This window comes from Panulirus ornatus, chromosome 56 (genome assembly GCF_036320965.1).
Source record: "Panulirus ornatus isolate Po-2019 chromosome 56, ASM3632096v1, whole genome shotgun sequence".
Lineage (NCBI taxonomy): Eukaryota > Metazoa > Arthropoda > Malacostraca > Decapoda > Palinuridae > Panulirus > Panulirus ornatus.
In genome coordinates, this window is record NC_092279.1 from 17,656,103 (window position 1) to 17,668,999 (window position 12,897).

Below are 12,897 nucleotides of genomic sequence, written 5' to 3' on the forward strand. Positions count from 1 at the left end.
AGACTTATCCAGTTCTTATTTGTTTTTTTAATGAATTTACATACTTTCCCCTGATTTTGTACCTCCAGAATCCTTTCCATTAAATTGAATTTTTTTTATACTCTGTGACTGTATTTCATAGATCCCAGTTTCCCTCATAGCATCCTTGATTATCCTTGAATTGATTATTTAGTTCTATAACTCATCCTCTAGTTGTGTTAACTTCTGCTCTTGCTTTTTAACAATTCCCATGTTTCCAAAAACTTATTCTCAGTAGTTCCTCTTTCATCTGAACCTCTTATCTTTTCCTTGTGAATCTTTTTATGACTGACTGATTTTCATACATTTGTTTATTTGAGTCCATATTGGAGTGTAATCCATTATCATTAATGGTACTTATTTGTGTCTTTTCAACAGAACACCAAGACTGAAACCTTGTCTTTCCCGGAGAGCATCTCTATTTTAGATCTGTCAGACAGTGGAACTCCACCAGCTAAAGATTCTTTCAAAATGTATCGACAAGGAGGAGGTGGGTGTTAATTAATTGAGCATAATGAAAAGTATTGTAAATAAATTCAGAATGTATGTTGAGGAGGTAAATCATATATGTTTTTAGAGATTGGAACATGAAGACTTTGATTAATACTTAATAACAATGAATGGGTTTCTTTAAGTGTAAAAATTTGAAATATTTATTGAGGCAAAGTGTGACTTTAATGGGATAGAGGATCTCATCATATAGATATATACATTACAAATTACAAAAAAATGTTACTGGCATAAATATGGGTATTTATTGCAATATATTCACATTGCTTGAACTGCAAGTTTCTCATCACTATGTTTATTGGCATTAAGAGTAATGAAAGATTTTTTTTCCTTCCATGAAAGATTAAATGAAATAAACACAAACTAGTGTTCTGGGATTTATAGTACTGCATGTAAAATTTCATGGTACAAGTCTTTTGTGGTTTGCTTGAAAACATTTAAAGGATAAGAGGCCACTATGAACAGGGAAGGACTGTGGAATATAAATAACAATTTAAGACAACTAATGAATGTGCACTGTGATAATGTTGGTACCTGAGCTCTACAGGCATATTCAGTTTTATTCTTTTGTGGAATAACCTATTTAGGAATTCTTTTTCTTGAAAGTGTGAAATTTGGATACAAACAGTCAACCTTTGTATAATGTGCATTTACACAATGCGTTTTTTGACATAATTGTAGTTTTTATGTAGTAACCCCTTTGTATGGTCCAGGCATTATTTTCATATTATGCACAGAGCTCTCCCATTCCCTTCCCAACCCCCATTTGTGATTTCTTTTTTCTATTTAGGATTTCTTTTTCTTGAAAGTGAGAAATTTGGATACAAACAGTCAACCTTTGTATAATGTGCATTTACACAATGCATTTTTTGACATAATTGTAGTTTTTATGTATTTTTATATGCACAGAGCTCTCCCATTCCCTTGCCAACCCCCATTTGTGACATTCATGAGAGGCAAATTCATACACAATGTATTTAAATTGCACAAGCAGTATAAAATGTAAATATGATGTTTGTACAGTAGAATCTTGTTTCATCAGGTTTCCATGATGAAATTCAGTTCTTTCACATTAGTGGAGAACAGTAATAGTATAGGATTTATTGTACAAATACTGAATGTAAAAGAAAGGGAGACATATACAAGGAGTATGAAAGAAGGGTGACAGAAAGGTAAGATCAAAGTGCAGTAAATGTAGAGATGCAGTCATGTGTGAATGGAATGTTTAAGAGGTTTTGAGAAAGACTGTTAAAGGTTGTATCATTAGTAGTTGAATGCAGGGTTGTGAGGTACAAGAATAAAAGCAAAAATGCATGGTAGAATTATGAGATTAGAAATGCTGTGGAAGAGAAGAAAAAGGCACATGGTATATTGCTTGAAGGTTATGTACCACTGTCAGTTCAGCAAAGGAAGAGGCAAGAATATGAGATAATTAAGCAGAATGTTAGTAGGCTGGTAGAAGAAAGCAAAGAAAGAGTAGATGAAGTTCTCACACTCTTGAATGTTCAGGCCCTGGTAACTCATAATCTCTTTCACTCCAACCTTCCATCTCCTTTTCAGTGTCCCCTTCCCCCTTGTCCTTCCACTTTCGATATATATATATATATATATATATATATATATATATATATATATATATATATATATATATATATATATATCCTTTTAGTCAGTCTGTCTTTGCATATCTTCTCCATCTTTGGGTGGAAAAAAATAAGATTTGACTCCCAACTCCACTTACGTACATATCTTTATGCATGCACTTTTTCTTAAGCCAAGAATTCCTAGTTGCTATTCCTCCCGCATGACAACATTTTCCCCACATATTTACACCAGGGACCTAAAGTCCCCAGTTTTATCCTTTATTGCCTCATCAACTGTCCTTGCATTGTAAAATATTTACAGATAAGTACAATAAAAAAAAGTTGCTTGAGGAATTATATAAAATGCTTTTCTGTGGATTCTTCCCTTGCATTTCTTGTTAAGTATAATTTTTACTTTCCCAGAAATCCCAGCAGAAACAGATGAAGAGACCCACTCAGAATCAAACTCTAGCTTGACTGACACAGATGATGATACTGCATCTGAGACTGATACAGAGGGAGGAGGAAGTGGAAGTGACTCAAGTGTTGAGGAGTCCCAGAACTCTGGTCACACTGGGGACCAAATACCCCTGGAGCCTCTTGATTTGGTGTGGGCCAAGTGTCGTGGTTACCCATGGTATCCAGCACTGGTGAGCATATGCATGTTATAGTTTGCGTTTAATATTATGGAAATACTCTGGCATCAAAACACAGAACCAAAGGGTTTAAGTGCACTGATTACACATAAATGCCAAAGTATTTGTTTATAATTGTGTTTTGATACCATATGTAGTTCCTAAGTGATGTCATTTTTACATAAGAAATGGAAATATTATTTTGCCTTTTTTCTATGAAGTTTTGATATATGACACTCAAATTCGATGAACACAATATTGGATGGTGAAAAGTACTACTATTCCTTTAGAAGTATGAAAAATATAACAATTCACTATCAATAAACAGTATTAAAAATGTGACAAAACACCTTAAGAACTGGACAAGTGTATCACAAGAGCATAATTATAGCATCACAGACAGGATATTTTCATGAAATAGTATAAAGCACTGTAAATTGTACAGCAAAATTTATTTATTTATTTATTATACTTGATTTCCGTTTCCTGCGTTAGCAAGGTAGTACCAGGAAACAGACGAAGAAAGACCCATCCACTCATATATATATATTTCTTTTTCTTTCATACTATTCGCCATTTCCCGCCTCAGCGAGGTAGCGTTAAGAACAGAGGACTGGGCCTCTGAGGAAACATCCTCACCCGGCCCCCTTCTCTGTACCTTCCTTTGGAAAACTAAAAAAAAAATGAGGGGGGAAGATTTCCAGCCCCCCACTCCCTTCCCTTTTAGTCGCCTTCTACGACACGCAGGGAATACGTGGGAAGTATTCTTTCTCCCCCATCCCCATATATATATATATATATATATATATATATATATATATATATATATATATATATATATATGTATATGTAGAGTCATAGGGTCAAGTCAATTGGGAGGTGAGTTTGAATGGAGAAAAACTGGAGGAAGTGAAGTATTTTAGATATCTGGGAGTGGATCTGGCAGCGGATGGAACCATGGAAGCGGAAGTGGATCATAGGGTGGGGGAGGGGGCGAAAATTCTGGGGGCCTTGAAGAATGTGTGGAAGTCGAGAACATTATCTCGGAAAGCAAAAATGGGTATGTTTGAAGGAATAGTGGTTCCAACAATGTTGTATGGTTGCGAGGCGTGGGCTATGGATAGAGTTGTGCGCAGGAGGATGGATGTGCTGGAAATGAGATGTTTGAGGACAATGTGTCGTGTGAGGTGGTTTGATCGAGTGAGTAACGTAAGGGTAAGAGAGATGTGTGGAAATTAAAAGAGCGTGGTTGAGAGAGCAGAAGAGGGTGTTTTGAAGTGGTTTGGGCACATGGAGAGAATGAGTGAGGAAAGATTGACCAAGAGGATATATGTGTCGGAGGTGGAGGGAACGAGGAGAAGAGGGAGACCAAATTGGAGGTGGAAGGATGGAGTGAAAAAGATTTTGTGTGATCGGGGCCTGAACATGCAGGAGGGTGAAAGGAGGGCAAGGAATAGAGTGAATTGGAGCGATGTGGTATACTGGGGTTGACGTGCTGTCAGTGGATTGAATCAAAGCATGTGAAGCGTCTGGGGTAAACCATGGAAAGCTGTGTAGGTATGTATATTTGCGTGTGTGGACGTATGTATATACATGTGTATGGGGGGGGGGTTGGGCCATTTCTTTCGTCTGTTTCCTTGCGCTACCTCGCAAACGCGGGAGACAGCGACAAAGTATAATAAAAATATAATGTATATGTAGAGATACATACATACATACATATACATATTTATTTCATTTTTATTTATTTTGCTTTGTCGCTGTCTCCTGTGTTAACTTATGCAGCTCATTTTTTGTTATTAAATTTTCCTGCGGTGAGGACTATGCACTAGCCCTGCCTTCTGGCAAAATGGTAGATAGAAGTGCAGATGACCCCCGACTTTTGGTGGTTTGACTTATGATTTTTCAACTTTATTATAAAATAGGCATTGTGTTAGATGATTTTGTCCAACTGTAGACTAATATAAGTGTTCTGAGAATGTTTAAGGTAGGCTAGGCTAAGCTGTGATGTTCAGTAGGTTAGATGTACAGTAGGTAAGAACATTAAGATAGGAGCATTAGGTTGAAACATTAGGTAAAAGTAGTAGATAGGACCATGAGATAGAAGTAGTTATTAGGAACATTAGGTTGAAACCTCTGCAAACACTATGCTAGACTTTCCCTCTGCCAGTGGCATGTTAAGGGTGAGGCACTAAAGGCTAAGAAGTGACATTGGACTTTTTTAGTTATGGAGACTGTTGCCATGGCCACCCCTTTGAGGGAGTTCCAGTTGCAACTCATTAGAGATATAGACAGATAGAAGTTGTGACATGTAGAAATGAGTAGATATTATTGATTTTTTTTATACATGTTCATATTTCCTGCGTGAGTGTATACTGACTGAACAGATGACTAAGCCTTAGAGGTTAAAGATCATCATTTGTCTCTTTCCTCTGTTCTTTCTTTTTAAAAGTAATAGACTAGGGGAAGATTTCTTGCCCCCCCACACTCATCTTCTGTGACATGTAGGAGATACGTGGGTAACATTGTTTCATCACAATCCCAGGGATGAAATAATATTGATGATAAACCTTAATCATACTTAATTGCGACAAAAACACCTCCAAAAAATACCACACATGCCAGACAGTACTCCTGGCATACCTTATGTACCTTTGATGGAACAGCATACGTTAAAGCACACATAAACAATGTTTCACCATGTTGTTCCTAATATTATCTTTTTTAGAAACATTCTTTTTTTTACTTCGTACGCGTTCGCCATTTCCTGCATTAGCAAGGTAGTCAAAGGAACAGATGAAGAAAAGCCACATAAGCTCACACCCTTTCTCTAGCTGTCATGTGTTATGCTCTAAAACATGTCAGGCCCAGCATATGCCATGGTTCAGTCCTGAATAACACATTGCTCCAATTCATACCTTTCACCCTCCAGCATCTTCAGGCCCAAAGATTTCAAAGTCTTTTTCACTCCATCCTTCCATGTCCAATTTGATATCTCTCTCCCCCCACCCCCCTTTTTTTTTTCTTTGATCCCTTTGCTTCTAATGTGTCAGCCTCTCTTTACTCATTCTATGCTTGCATCTAAACCATATCAGCTCACCCTCTTCAGCTCTCTCAACCACACTCTACAGGTCTGTCTTACCCTTTTGTTACTTACTCCATCAACCATCCTCATACCACATATTGTCCTCATACATTTCATTTCCAGCATATCCACCCTCTTCCATACATTTTCATCTTTAAGCCCATGCCTGAAATCCATACAGAATCGTTGGGATTACTGTATCTATAAACATACCCATTTTCTGCCTTCCATATAGTGACCTCTCTTTCCACAGATTTCTCGGTGTTCCCAGAACCTTCACCCTCTCACCCATCCTATGACTCGTCTCCACTTCCACAGTTCCATTCGCTGCCATGTCCACTCCCAGGTATCTAAAACACTTCACTTCCTCCAATTTTTCTCCATTCAAACTCAGACTTCAACTAACCTATCTTTTGCATTGGTAAACCTAATAACTTTGCTCTTATTCACATTTACTCTCAACTCTTCTTTCACACACATTCCCAAACTCAGACACCAACTGCTCTTTCTCACTCAAATTTGCCGCCTGTACAGTGTCATCAGCAGACATCTGTCTCACTTCCCAGACCCCCCACAGACTGCATTCCTGCCCCTCTTTCCTGAACCCTTGCATTTACCTCCCTCTTTGACCCATTCTTCAAGAAATTGAACAGCAGTGGTGACATAACAGACTCATATCCATCTGTCACCATTTCTCTACTTACACACATGATTACTCTCTTGATAAAACCTTCTCACTGCTTTTACTAGCTTTCCTCCTACAACATATATTTTTATACCTTCTGCAAAGCATCTTGCCCCAACCCTGTCATATGCTTTCTCCAGATCCATAAATGCCAAATACAGATCTTGTTTCTCTAAGTATTATTCCCACACACTTCAAAGCAAACACCTGATCCACACATCCTCTTCCATTCCTGAAACTACATTATCCCTCCCCAGTCTGATGCTCTTTACCTGCCACTCTTCTTTTTGAAATTATATGTATGTTATTGTTAATATTAATGACAGACTTATGGAGATATTTATTTAGAATATTTGAGAATACCCCACACAGAGAGTGTACTGTGGATATTAGGACATGCCATAGTCAAAGGGTGAATGAACACAAAATATGTTTACGAGTAAGTTATAAGAAATTTCAAGTTTATATATGCATGTATGGGCATTTATGTATATATATGTGTGTATGTGGGTGGTTGGGCCATTCTTCGTCTGCTTCCTTGCGCCACCTCTGACATGGGAAACAGTGATTAAGTATATATATATATTATCTCCAGTGATAGGGGAGAAAGAATACTGCCACTTTTTCCATGTGCTGTAGAAGGTGACTGAAGTGTGCCAGGTCATAATTATTGGAATTGACACGAGAGAGTATAGCTCCAAAGCAAAGAGGTGTAGGATTTGAAACAGTTATCAAAAGAGCCCACCCCTAAGTTGCTAGGGGGGACACACAGTAATCATGTGATGCAGCAGCTTGCAAAGTTTAAGGGTTTTTGTCTGTTTTGAGATAAGACCATGATGTCCTTTTTAAATCTTGCAGATTATAAATCCCAAGATGCCGAAGACTGGATACTTCCATAATGGTGTGCCCATTCCTGTCCCTCCTGATGAGGTACTGGCTTTGGCTAACAATTACCCATCACCAATGTATCTAGTTCTCTTCTTTGATAATAAACGAACTTGGTGAGTAACTAGTTAGCTACACAGCCTTCCTGTTTAATTCTGTCTCAAATAATTTCCCCTTGCTTTGTTAGTACATCTCATCTCACATGATGATCCCACCTCCTTGTTCACATTTTTGCTAAGGCAAAAATGAAGTGCTTCACATTAACTAAGAATCTGTATGGAAGCTTTTTTCAGCTTGATTATTGATACTAATATGTAGCTGTGTATAACTAACTGGAAAGGGCTGTGGAATAAAATCCTGTGCTTTCAGGTACAGGAAAAAGCAAATTGGATACATGTATTGATAGAGGAGAAAGGCAGTGAACCTAATTGTAATTTATTTTTCATAGAATTTTTAATAACCTTGGTAATTCTGAGTTCTTAAGTATATTAGTCAACAGAAAATGTTATATATTTTAATAGGCAAATTTATATTTAAATTTTCAACAGATATATTAAAATTGTATTTGAAATGACACTTGAAAAAGTGGAAATAGGTTACAGCTGAAATGAAGCATTTTAAATAAAATTATCACATTTCAGGCAGTGGTTACCACGTTTCAAATTGGAACCATTGGGTGTGGATTCTGCTTTGGATAAAGCTAAGCTGGTGGAGTCTAGAAAGCCAGCTGAGAGAAAGGCAGTGAAGAAAGCATACGAAAAAGCAATCTTGCACCGGTGCAGGGTCACTGGAGAGAACACTGGACTAAGTGGAGAATCTGAAAATGAAGAAGCCAGTTGAAAGTTGGATAGTGATAAGTGTTTAGACATGACACTGGAAACATAAGGCTCTTTAAAGGCTGTTTAATCACTTGTGATTTGAGATCTTTGTCATATTAATATGGTGCAAAAATCCATTTGGAGTGCTTAATTGGAGGAAAAAAGTTGTTTTTATTAGGGTAAATAAGTGGTCTTTTTTTATGGTGCTCAGGGTTAACAAAAGATACATCAGTATTGTGTACTTGGATAAAGAACCTATATATGTCTACATTATATTACTATACATGACTCCATGACCAGGCAAAATGATGGACTCCTTTGGAGCAAAAGTTCCTCAACGAAACTACTACTTTTCATGACAGTGATACAGCCTTGCAAATGGTGTACTTTTCATTCACTCATGGTGTAACCACATGAAAGCAGAGTTCAGTAACACACATTTCATATATGTTTAACATTTCCCAGATTAGTAAGGTAGTGTTAGGATCAGAGAAAGAAAAGGCCTCATTTGCTTACAACCATTCTTTAACTATTTTGAATAATGCACCAAAACCACAGCTCCCTATCAACAACCAGACCCCACAGACATTTCCATGGTTTCTCCTGGCTCCCTCATTTGCCCTGGTTCAGTCCATTTACAGCATGTCACTCCAGTTCACTCTATCCCATGCATGCCTTTCACTCTCATGCATCTTCAGGATTCGAGCACTCGGAATCATTTTACTCCATCCTTTCATCTCCAATTGGTTTCCCCCCTTCTGACACATACATCATATTTGTCAGCCTCTTCTCCCTCATTCTATCCACATGTACAGATCATTTCAACATATCCTCTTCAACTCTCTCATGCATATTCTTCTTAACATATCTCTTACCCAATCAACCTTCCTCACACCACAGATTGTCCTCAAATATATATATATATATATATATATATATATATATATATATATATATATATATTCCTATGAGTCCACAGGGAAAATGAAACACGATAAGTTCCCAATTGCACTTTTGTGTAATAATCACATCATCAGGGGAGACATGAGAGAAATATAAGTCAGTTGATATACATCGAAGAGACGAAGCTAGGACGCCATTTGGTAAACATGCGATTGTCCAAGACATGCTCATGTTTACCAAATGGCTTCGTCTCTTCGATGTATATCAAGTGACATATTTCTCTCGTGTCTCCCCTGATGATGTGATTATTACACGAAAGTGCACTAGGGAACTTATCGTGTTTCATTTTCCCCGTGGACTCGTAGGAATAACTTGATCACGCATGAAATTGTGATCCTTTCCAATATATATATATAGTATTCCGTTGTTAACCACTGTATTTTACTTTAGATCATTCAAGTATAAGACTTGTAAATTTACACTGCCAGTAACTCTTAGGAGTAAATAAAAATGAATATTAATATATGAAACTATTAGGTAAATAGTAACCGTAATTTTCCCCATAAATTCTGTGGAAAGTTCAGTGAACTAGTCAGTTATTCAGTCATTCCAAAATTTGGTTTTGTATTATATTTTATTTTAGTAGAATTATTGTAATATATACAGAGAGTAATGCAGTACATTTAGATTCATTGTAAATGTTAATATATATTTTCAAGAACAAAATTGCTTCAAAATTTACTAAAGTGCAGGCTCATTAAAATTCTAGATATTCTAGAATAAGTTTTATATAGAGGTCTTGTATTTGTCTGCCATATTACAGATTTATCTCCCTTCACATGAATGGTAAAAATTGAAAATCAACTGTCATTATTTTGAAAATTTGGTAATTAAGCAAATGTTCAAGAGTTTTTTTCCATGTTTGTAAATTTTTTAAGGTATTATATAGCCATATATGCATTATTGTACCAGTATACATCAAAATATGCTTACAAATGTTTTAAATTATTTTACAGATTTGCCCTTCAAAGTGGCCAGCATAGACATAAGCTTTATTTTTTTCAATCATATCATTACACACACGTAATTATAAAGTTACTGGATGTATCATCAGCCTGCCTTAGCATTGATGGTAAGAGAATATTAGGTAGCAGTTTACAAGTCTCAGTTAACACTTAGCTAGGACCTGGTGGCAGTGGCTTCCATGTATGATTCAGGTTATTACAGGTGGCAAGTTGCTCCATTTTTATGGTAGGAGTTTAACATTAGAATGCTTTTATTTCACTGAAATCCTTTTTTTATGAATAATTATTTTATCAACACAAAGGTATGCTTTTTTTTTTTTTATTACAAATGAATACGACTTACCAGCTCCCCAAAAGAAAATTCATACCAATTATGTATAATCCAATGAATCTGAAGGTTACTGTAGTGTGCACTTCTCCCTGATGATAACTTCTGCAAAACTGGTGACAAACTCCTAATTAATAAATCACCACATTTTTCATGAAGCTATTATATTTAATGAGAAACTGTTTGAATAATCAGGTTTCAGAACTGTGAAAAGTGACCAACAGTGCATTCCATCTGCTGCATGTATAAAATCAATATTGGATCAGACAAGTCATTCATAGTACCATATAAAAAAAAAATGCAATATTCTGCTGGAAAATATTATAAATAGGTATCATCCTTCATTTGAAAGGTCTTAAGGATGATGCCTGGTGTTATTCATCTCCACAGTTTTCTCCATCCACTTGATAACTTCTTTATAAATAGCTATAACTGCAAGGAAGAGAAAGTTTGAGGACCTGGATGTGGATAGGGAGCTCTGCTTTCAGTGCATCACACCTGACAGCTAGAGACCGAGTGTGAATATATGTGGCCTCTTTCTGTCTATTTTCCTGGTGCTACCTCATTGAAGCAGGGGATGACGATGCTGTTTCCTGTGGCCCCCTTCTCTCTTTTTTTTTTGTAAAGTAAAAAAACAGGAAGGGAAGATCCAGCTCCCTTCCCTTTTAGTCACTTTCTACGACACACAGGGAATACATGGAAAGTATTCTTTCTCTCCTATCCTCAGAATGCATTACACATGACAGATGGAGACTGAGTTTGAGCAAATGTGGCCCTTTTTGTCTGTTTTCCTGGAGCTTCCTTGCTGAAGCAGGGGACAGCGATGCTGTTTCCTGTAGGGCAGGGTAGTGCCAGTAATGGATGAAGGCAAGCAAGTATGAATATGTGTATATATATATTTGTCTGTATGTATATGTATGTATACACTGAAATGTATAGGTGGGCGGGTTTGGCCATTTTCGTCTGTTTCCTTGCGCTACCTTGCTTGCGCGGGAAACAGCGAAAAAGTATGATAAAATTAATAAATATATTTTATTATTATTATTCTATTATACTTTGACATTGTCTTCCGTGTTAGCAAAGTAGCACATAAATTTGTTGAGTATTACTGGGAAATTATATGGGATGGGATGGTATTGATCAAGAGGGTCAAAGCATCAGATTGGGGAGGACCAGTATGGTTTCAGAAGAGGTAGAGGATGTGTGGATCAGGTGTTTGTTTTGAAGAATGTATGTGAGAAATACTTAGAAAAACAAATGGATTTGTATGTAGCATTTATGGATCTGGAGAAGGCATATGATAGAGATGCTCTGTGGAAGGTATTAAGAGTATATGGTGTGGAAAAAGTTGCTAGAAGCAGTGAAAAGTTTTTATCGAGAATGTAAGGCATGTGTACGAGTAGGAAGAGAGACTGGTTCCCAGCGAATGTCGGTTTGCGGTAGGGGTATGTGATGTCCCCATGGCTGTTTAATTTGTTTATGGATGAGGTGAATGCAAGAGTTTTGGAAAGAGGGGCAAGTATGCAGTCTGTTACAGATGAGAGGGCTTGGGAAGTGAGTCAATTGTTGTTCGCTGATGATACAGTGTTGGTGGCTGATTCGGGTGAGAAACTGCAGAGGTTGGTGACTGAGTTTGGTAAAGTGTGTGAAAGAAGAAAGCTGAGAGTAATTATGAATAAGAAAGATCAAGGTTATTCGGTTCAGTAGGATTGTGGGACAAGTCTATTGGGAGGTAAGTTTGAATGGAGCAAGTGAAGTGTTTAGATATCTGGGAGTGGATTTAGCAGCAGAAGTGAGTCATAGGGTGGGGGAGGGGTCAAAGGTTCTGGGAACATTGAAGAATGTGTGGAAGGCAAGAACTTTATCTCAGAGAGCAAAAATGGGAATGTTTGAAGGAATAGTGGTTCCAACAATGAAGCATGGACGATAGACAATATGTGGTGTGCGGTGGTTTGATCGAGTAAGTAATGAAAGAGTAAGAGAGATGTGTGGGAATAAAAAGAGTGTGGTTGAGAGAGCAGAAAGGGTGTATTGAAGTGGTTTGGTCACATGGAGAGGATGAGAGAAAAGATTGACAAAGAGGATATATGTGTCAGAGGGGAGGGAATGAGGAGAAGTAGGAGACCAAATTGGAGGTGGAAGGAAGGAGTAAAGAAGATTTCGAGTGATATGGGCCTGAACATACAAAAGGGTGAAAGGTGTGCAAGAAATAGAGTGAATTGGAACGATGTGGTATACCAGGGGTCGACGTGCTATCAATGGATTGAACCAGGGCATGTGAAGTGTCTGGGGTAAACCATAGAAAGTTTTGTGAGGCCTGGATGTGGAAAGGGAGCTGTGGTTTCGGAGCATTACACATGACAGCTAGAGACTGAGTGTGAACGAATGTGGCCTTTATTGTCTTTTCCTAGCATTACCTCAC

At 37.3% G+C, this 12,897-nt stretch overlaps 1 protein-coding gene across 1 annotated transcript in view; it reads left to right on the forward strand.

Annotated features, from left to right (window-relative positions):
- Window positions 1-12,445, forward strand: part of Br140 (bromodomain-containing protein 140) — a 115,389-nt gene extending 102,944 nt beyond the window's left edge. The window contains exons 24-27 of the mRNA XM_071693993.1: window positions 397-508; window positions 2,535-2,761; window positions 7,375-7,517; window positions 8,043-12,445. Of these exons, the coding sequence (XP_071550094.1) occupies window positions 397-508; window positions 2,535-2,761; window positions 7,375-7,517; window positions 8,043-8,241 (681 nt within the window). The 3' untranslated portion in view covers window positions 8,242-12,445. The remainder of the gene's footprint in view (window positions 1-396; window positions 509-2,534; window positions 2,762-7,374; window positions 7,518-8,042) is intronic.
- Window positions 12,446-12,897: the final 452 nt, after the last annotated feature.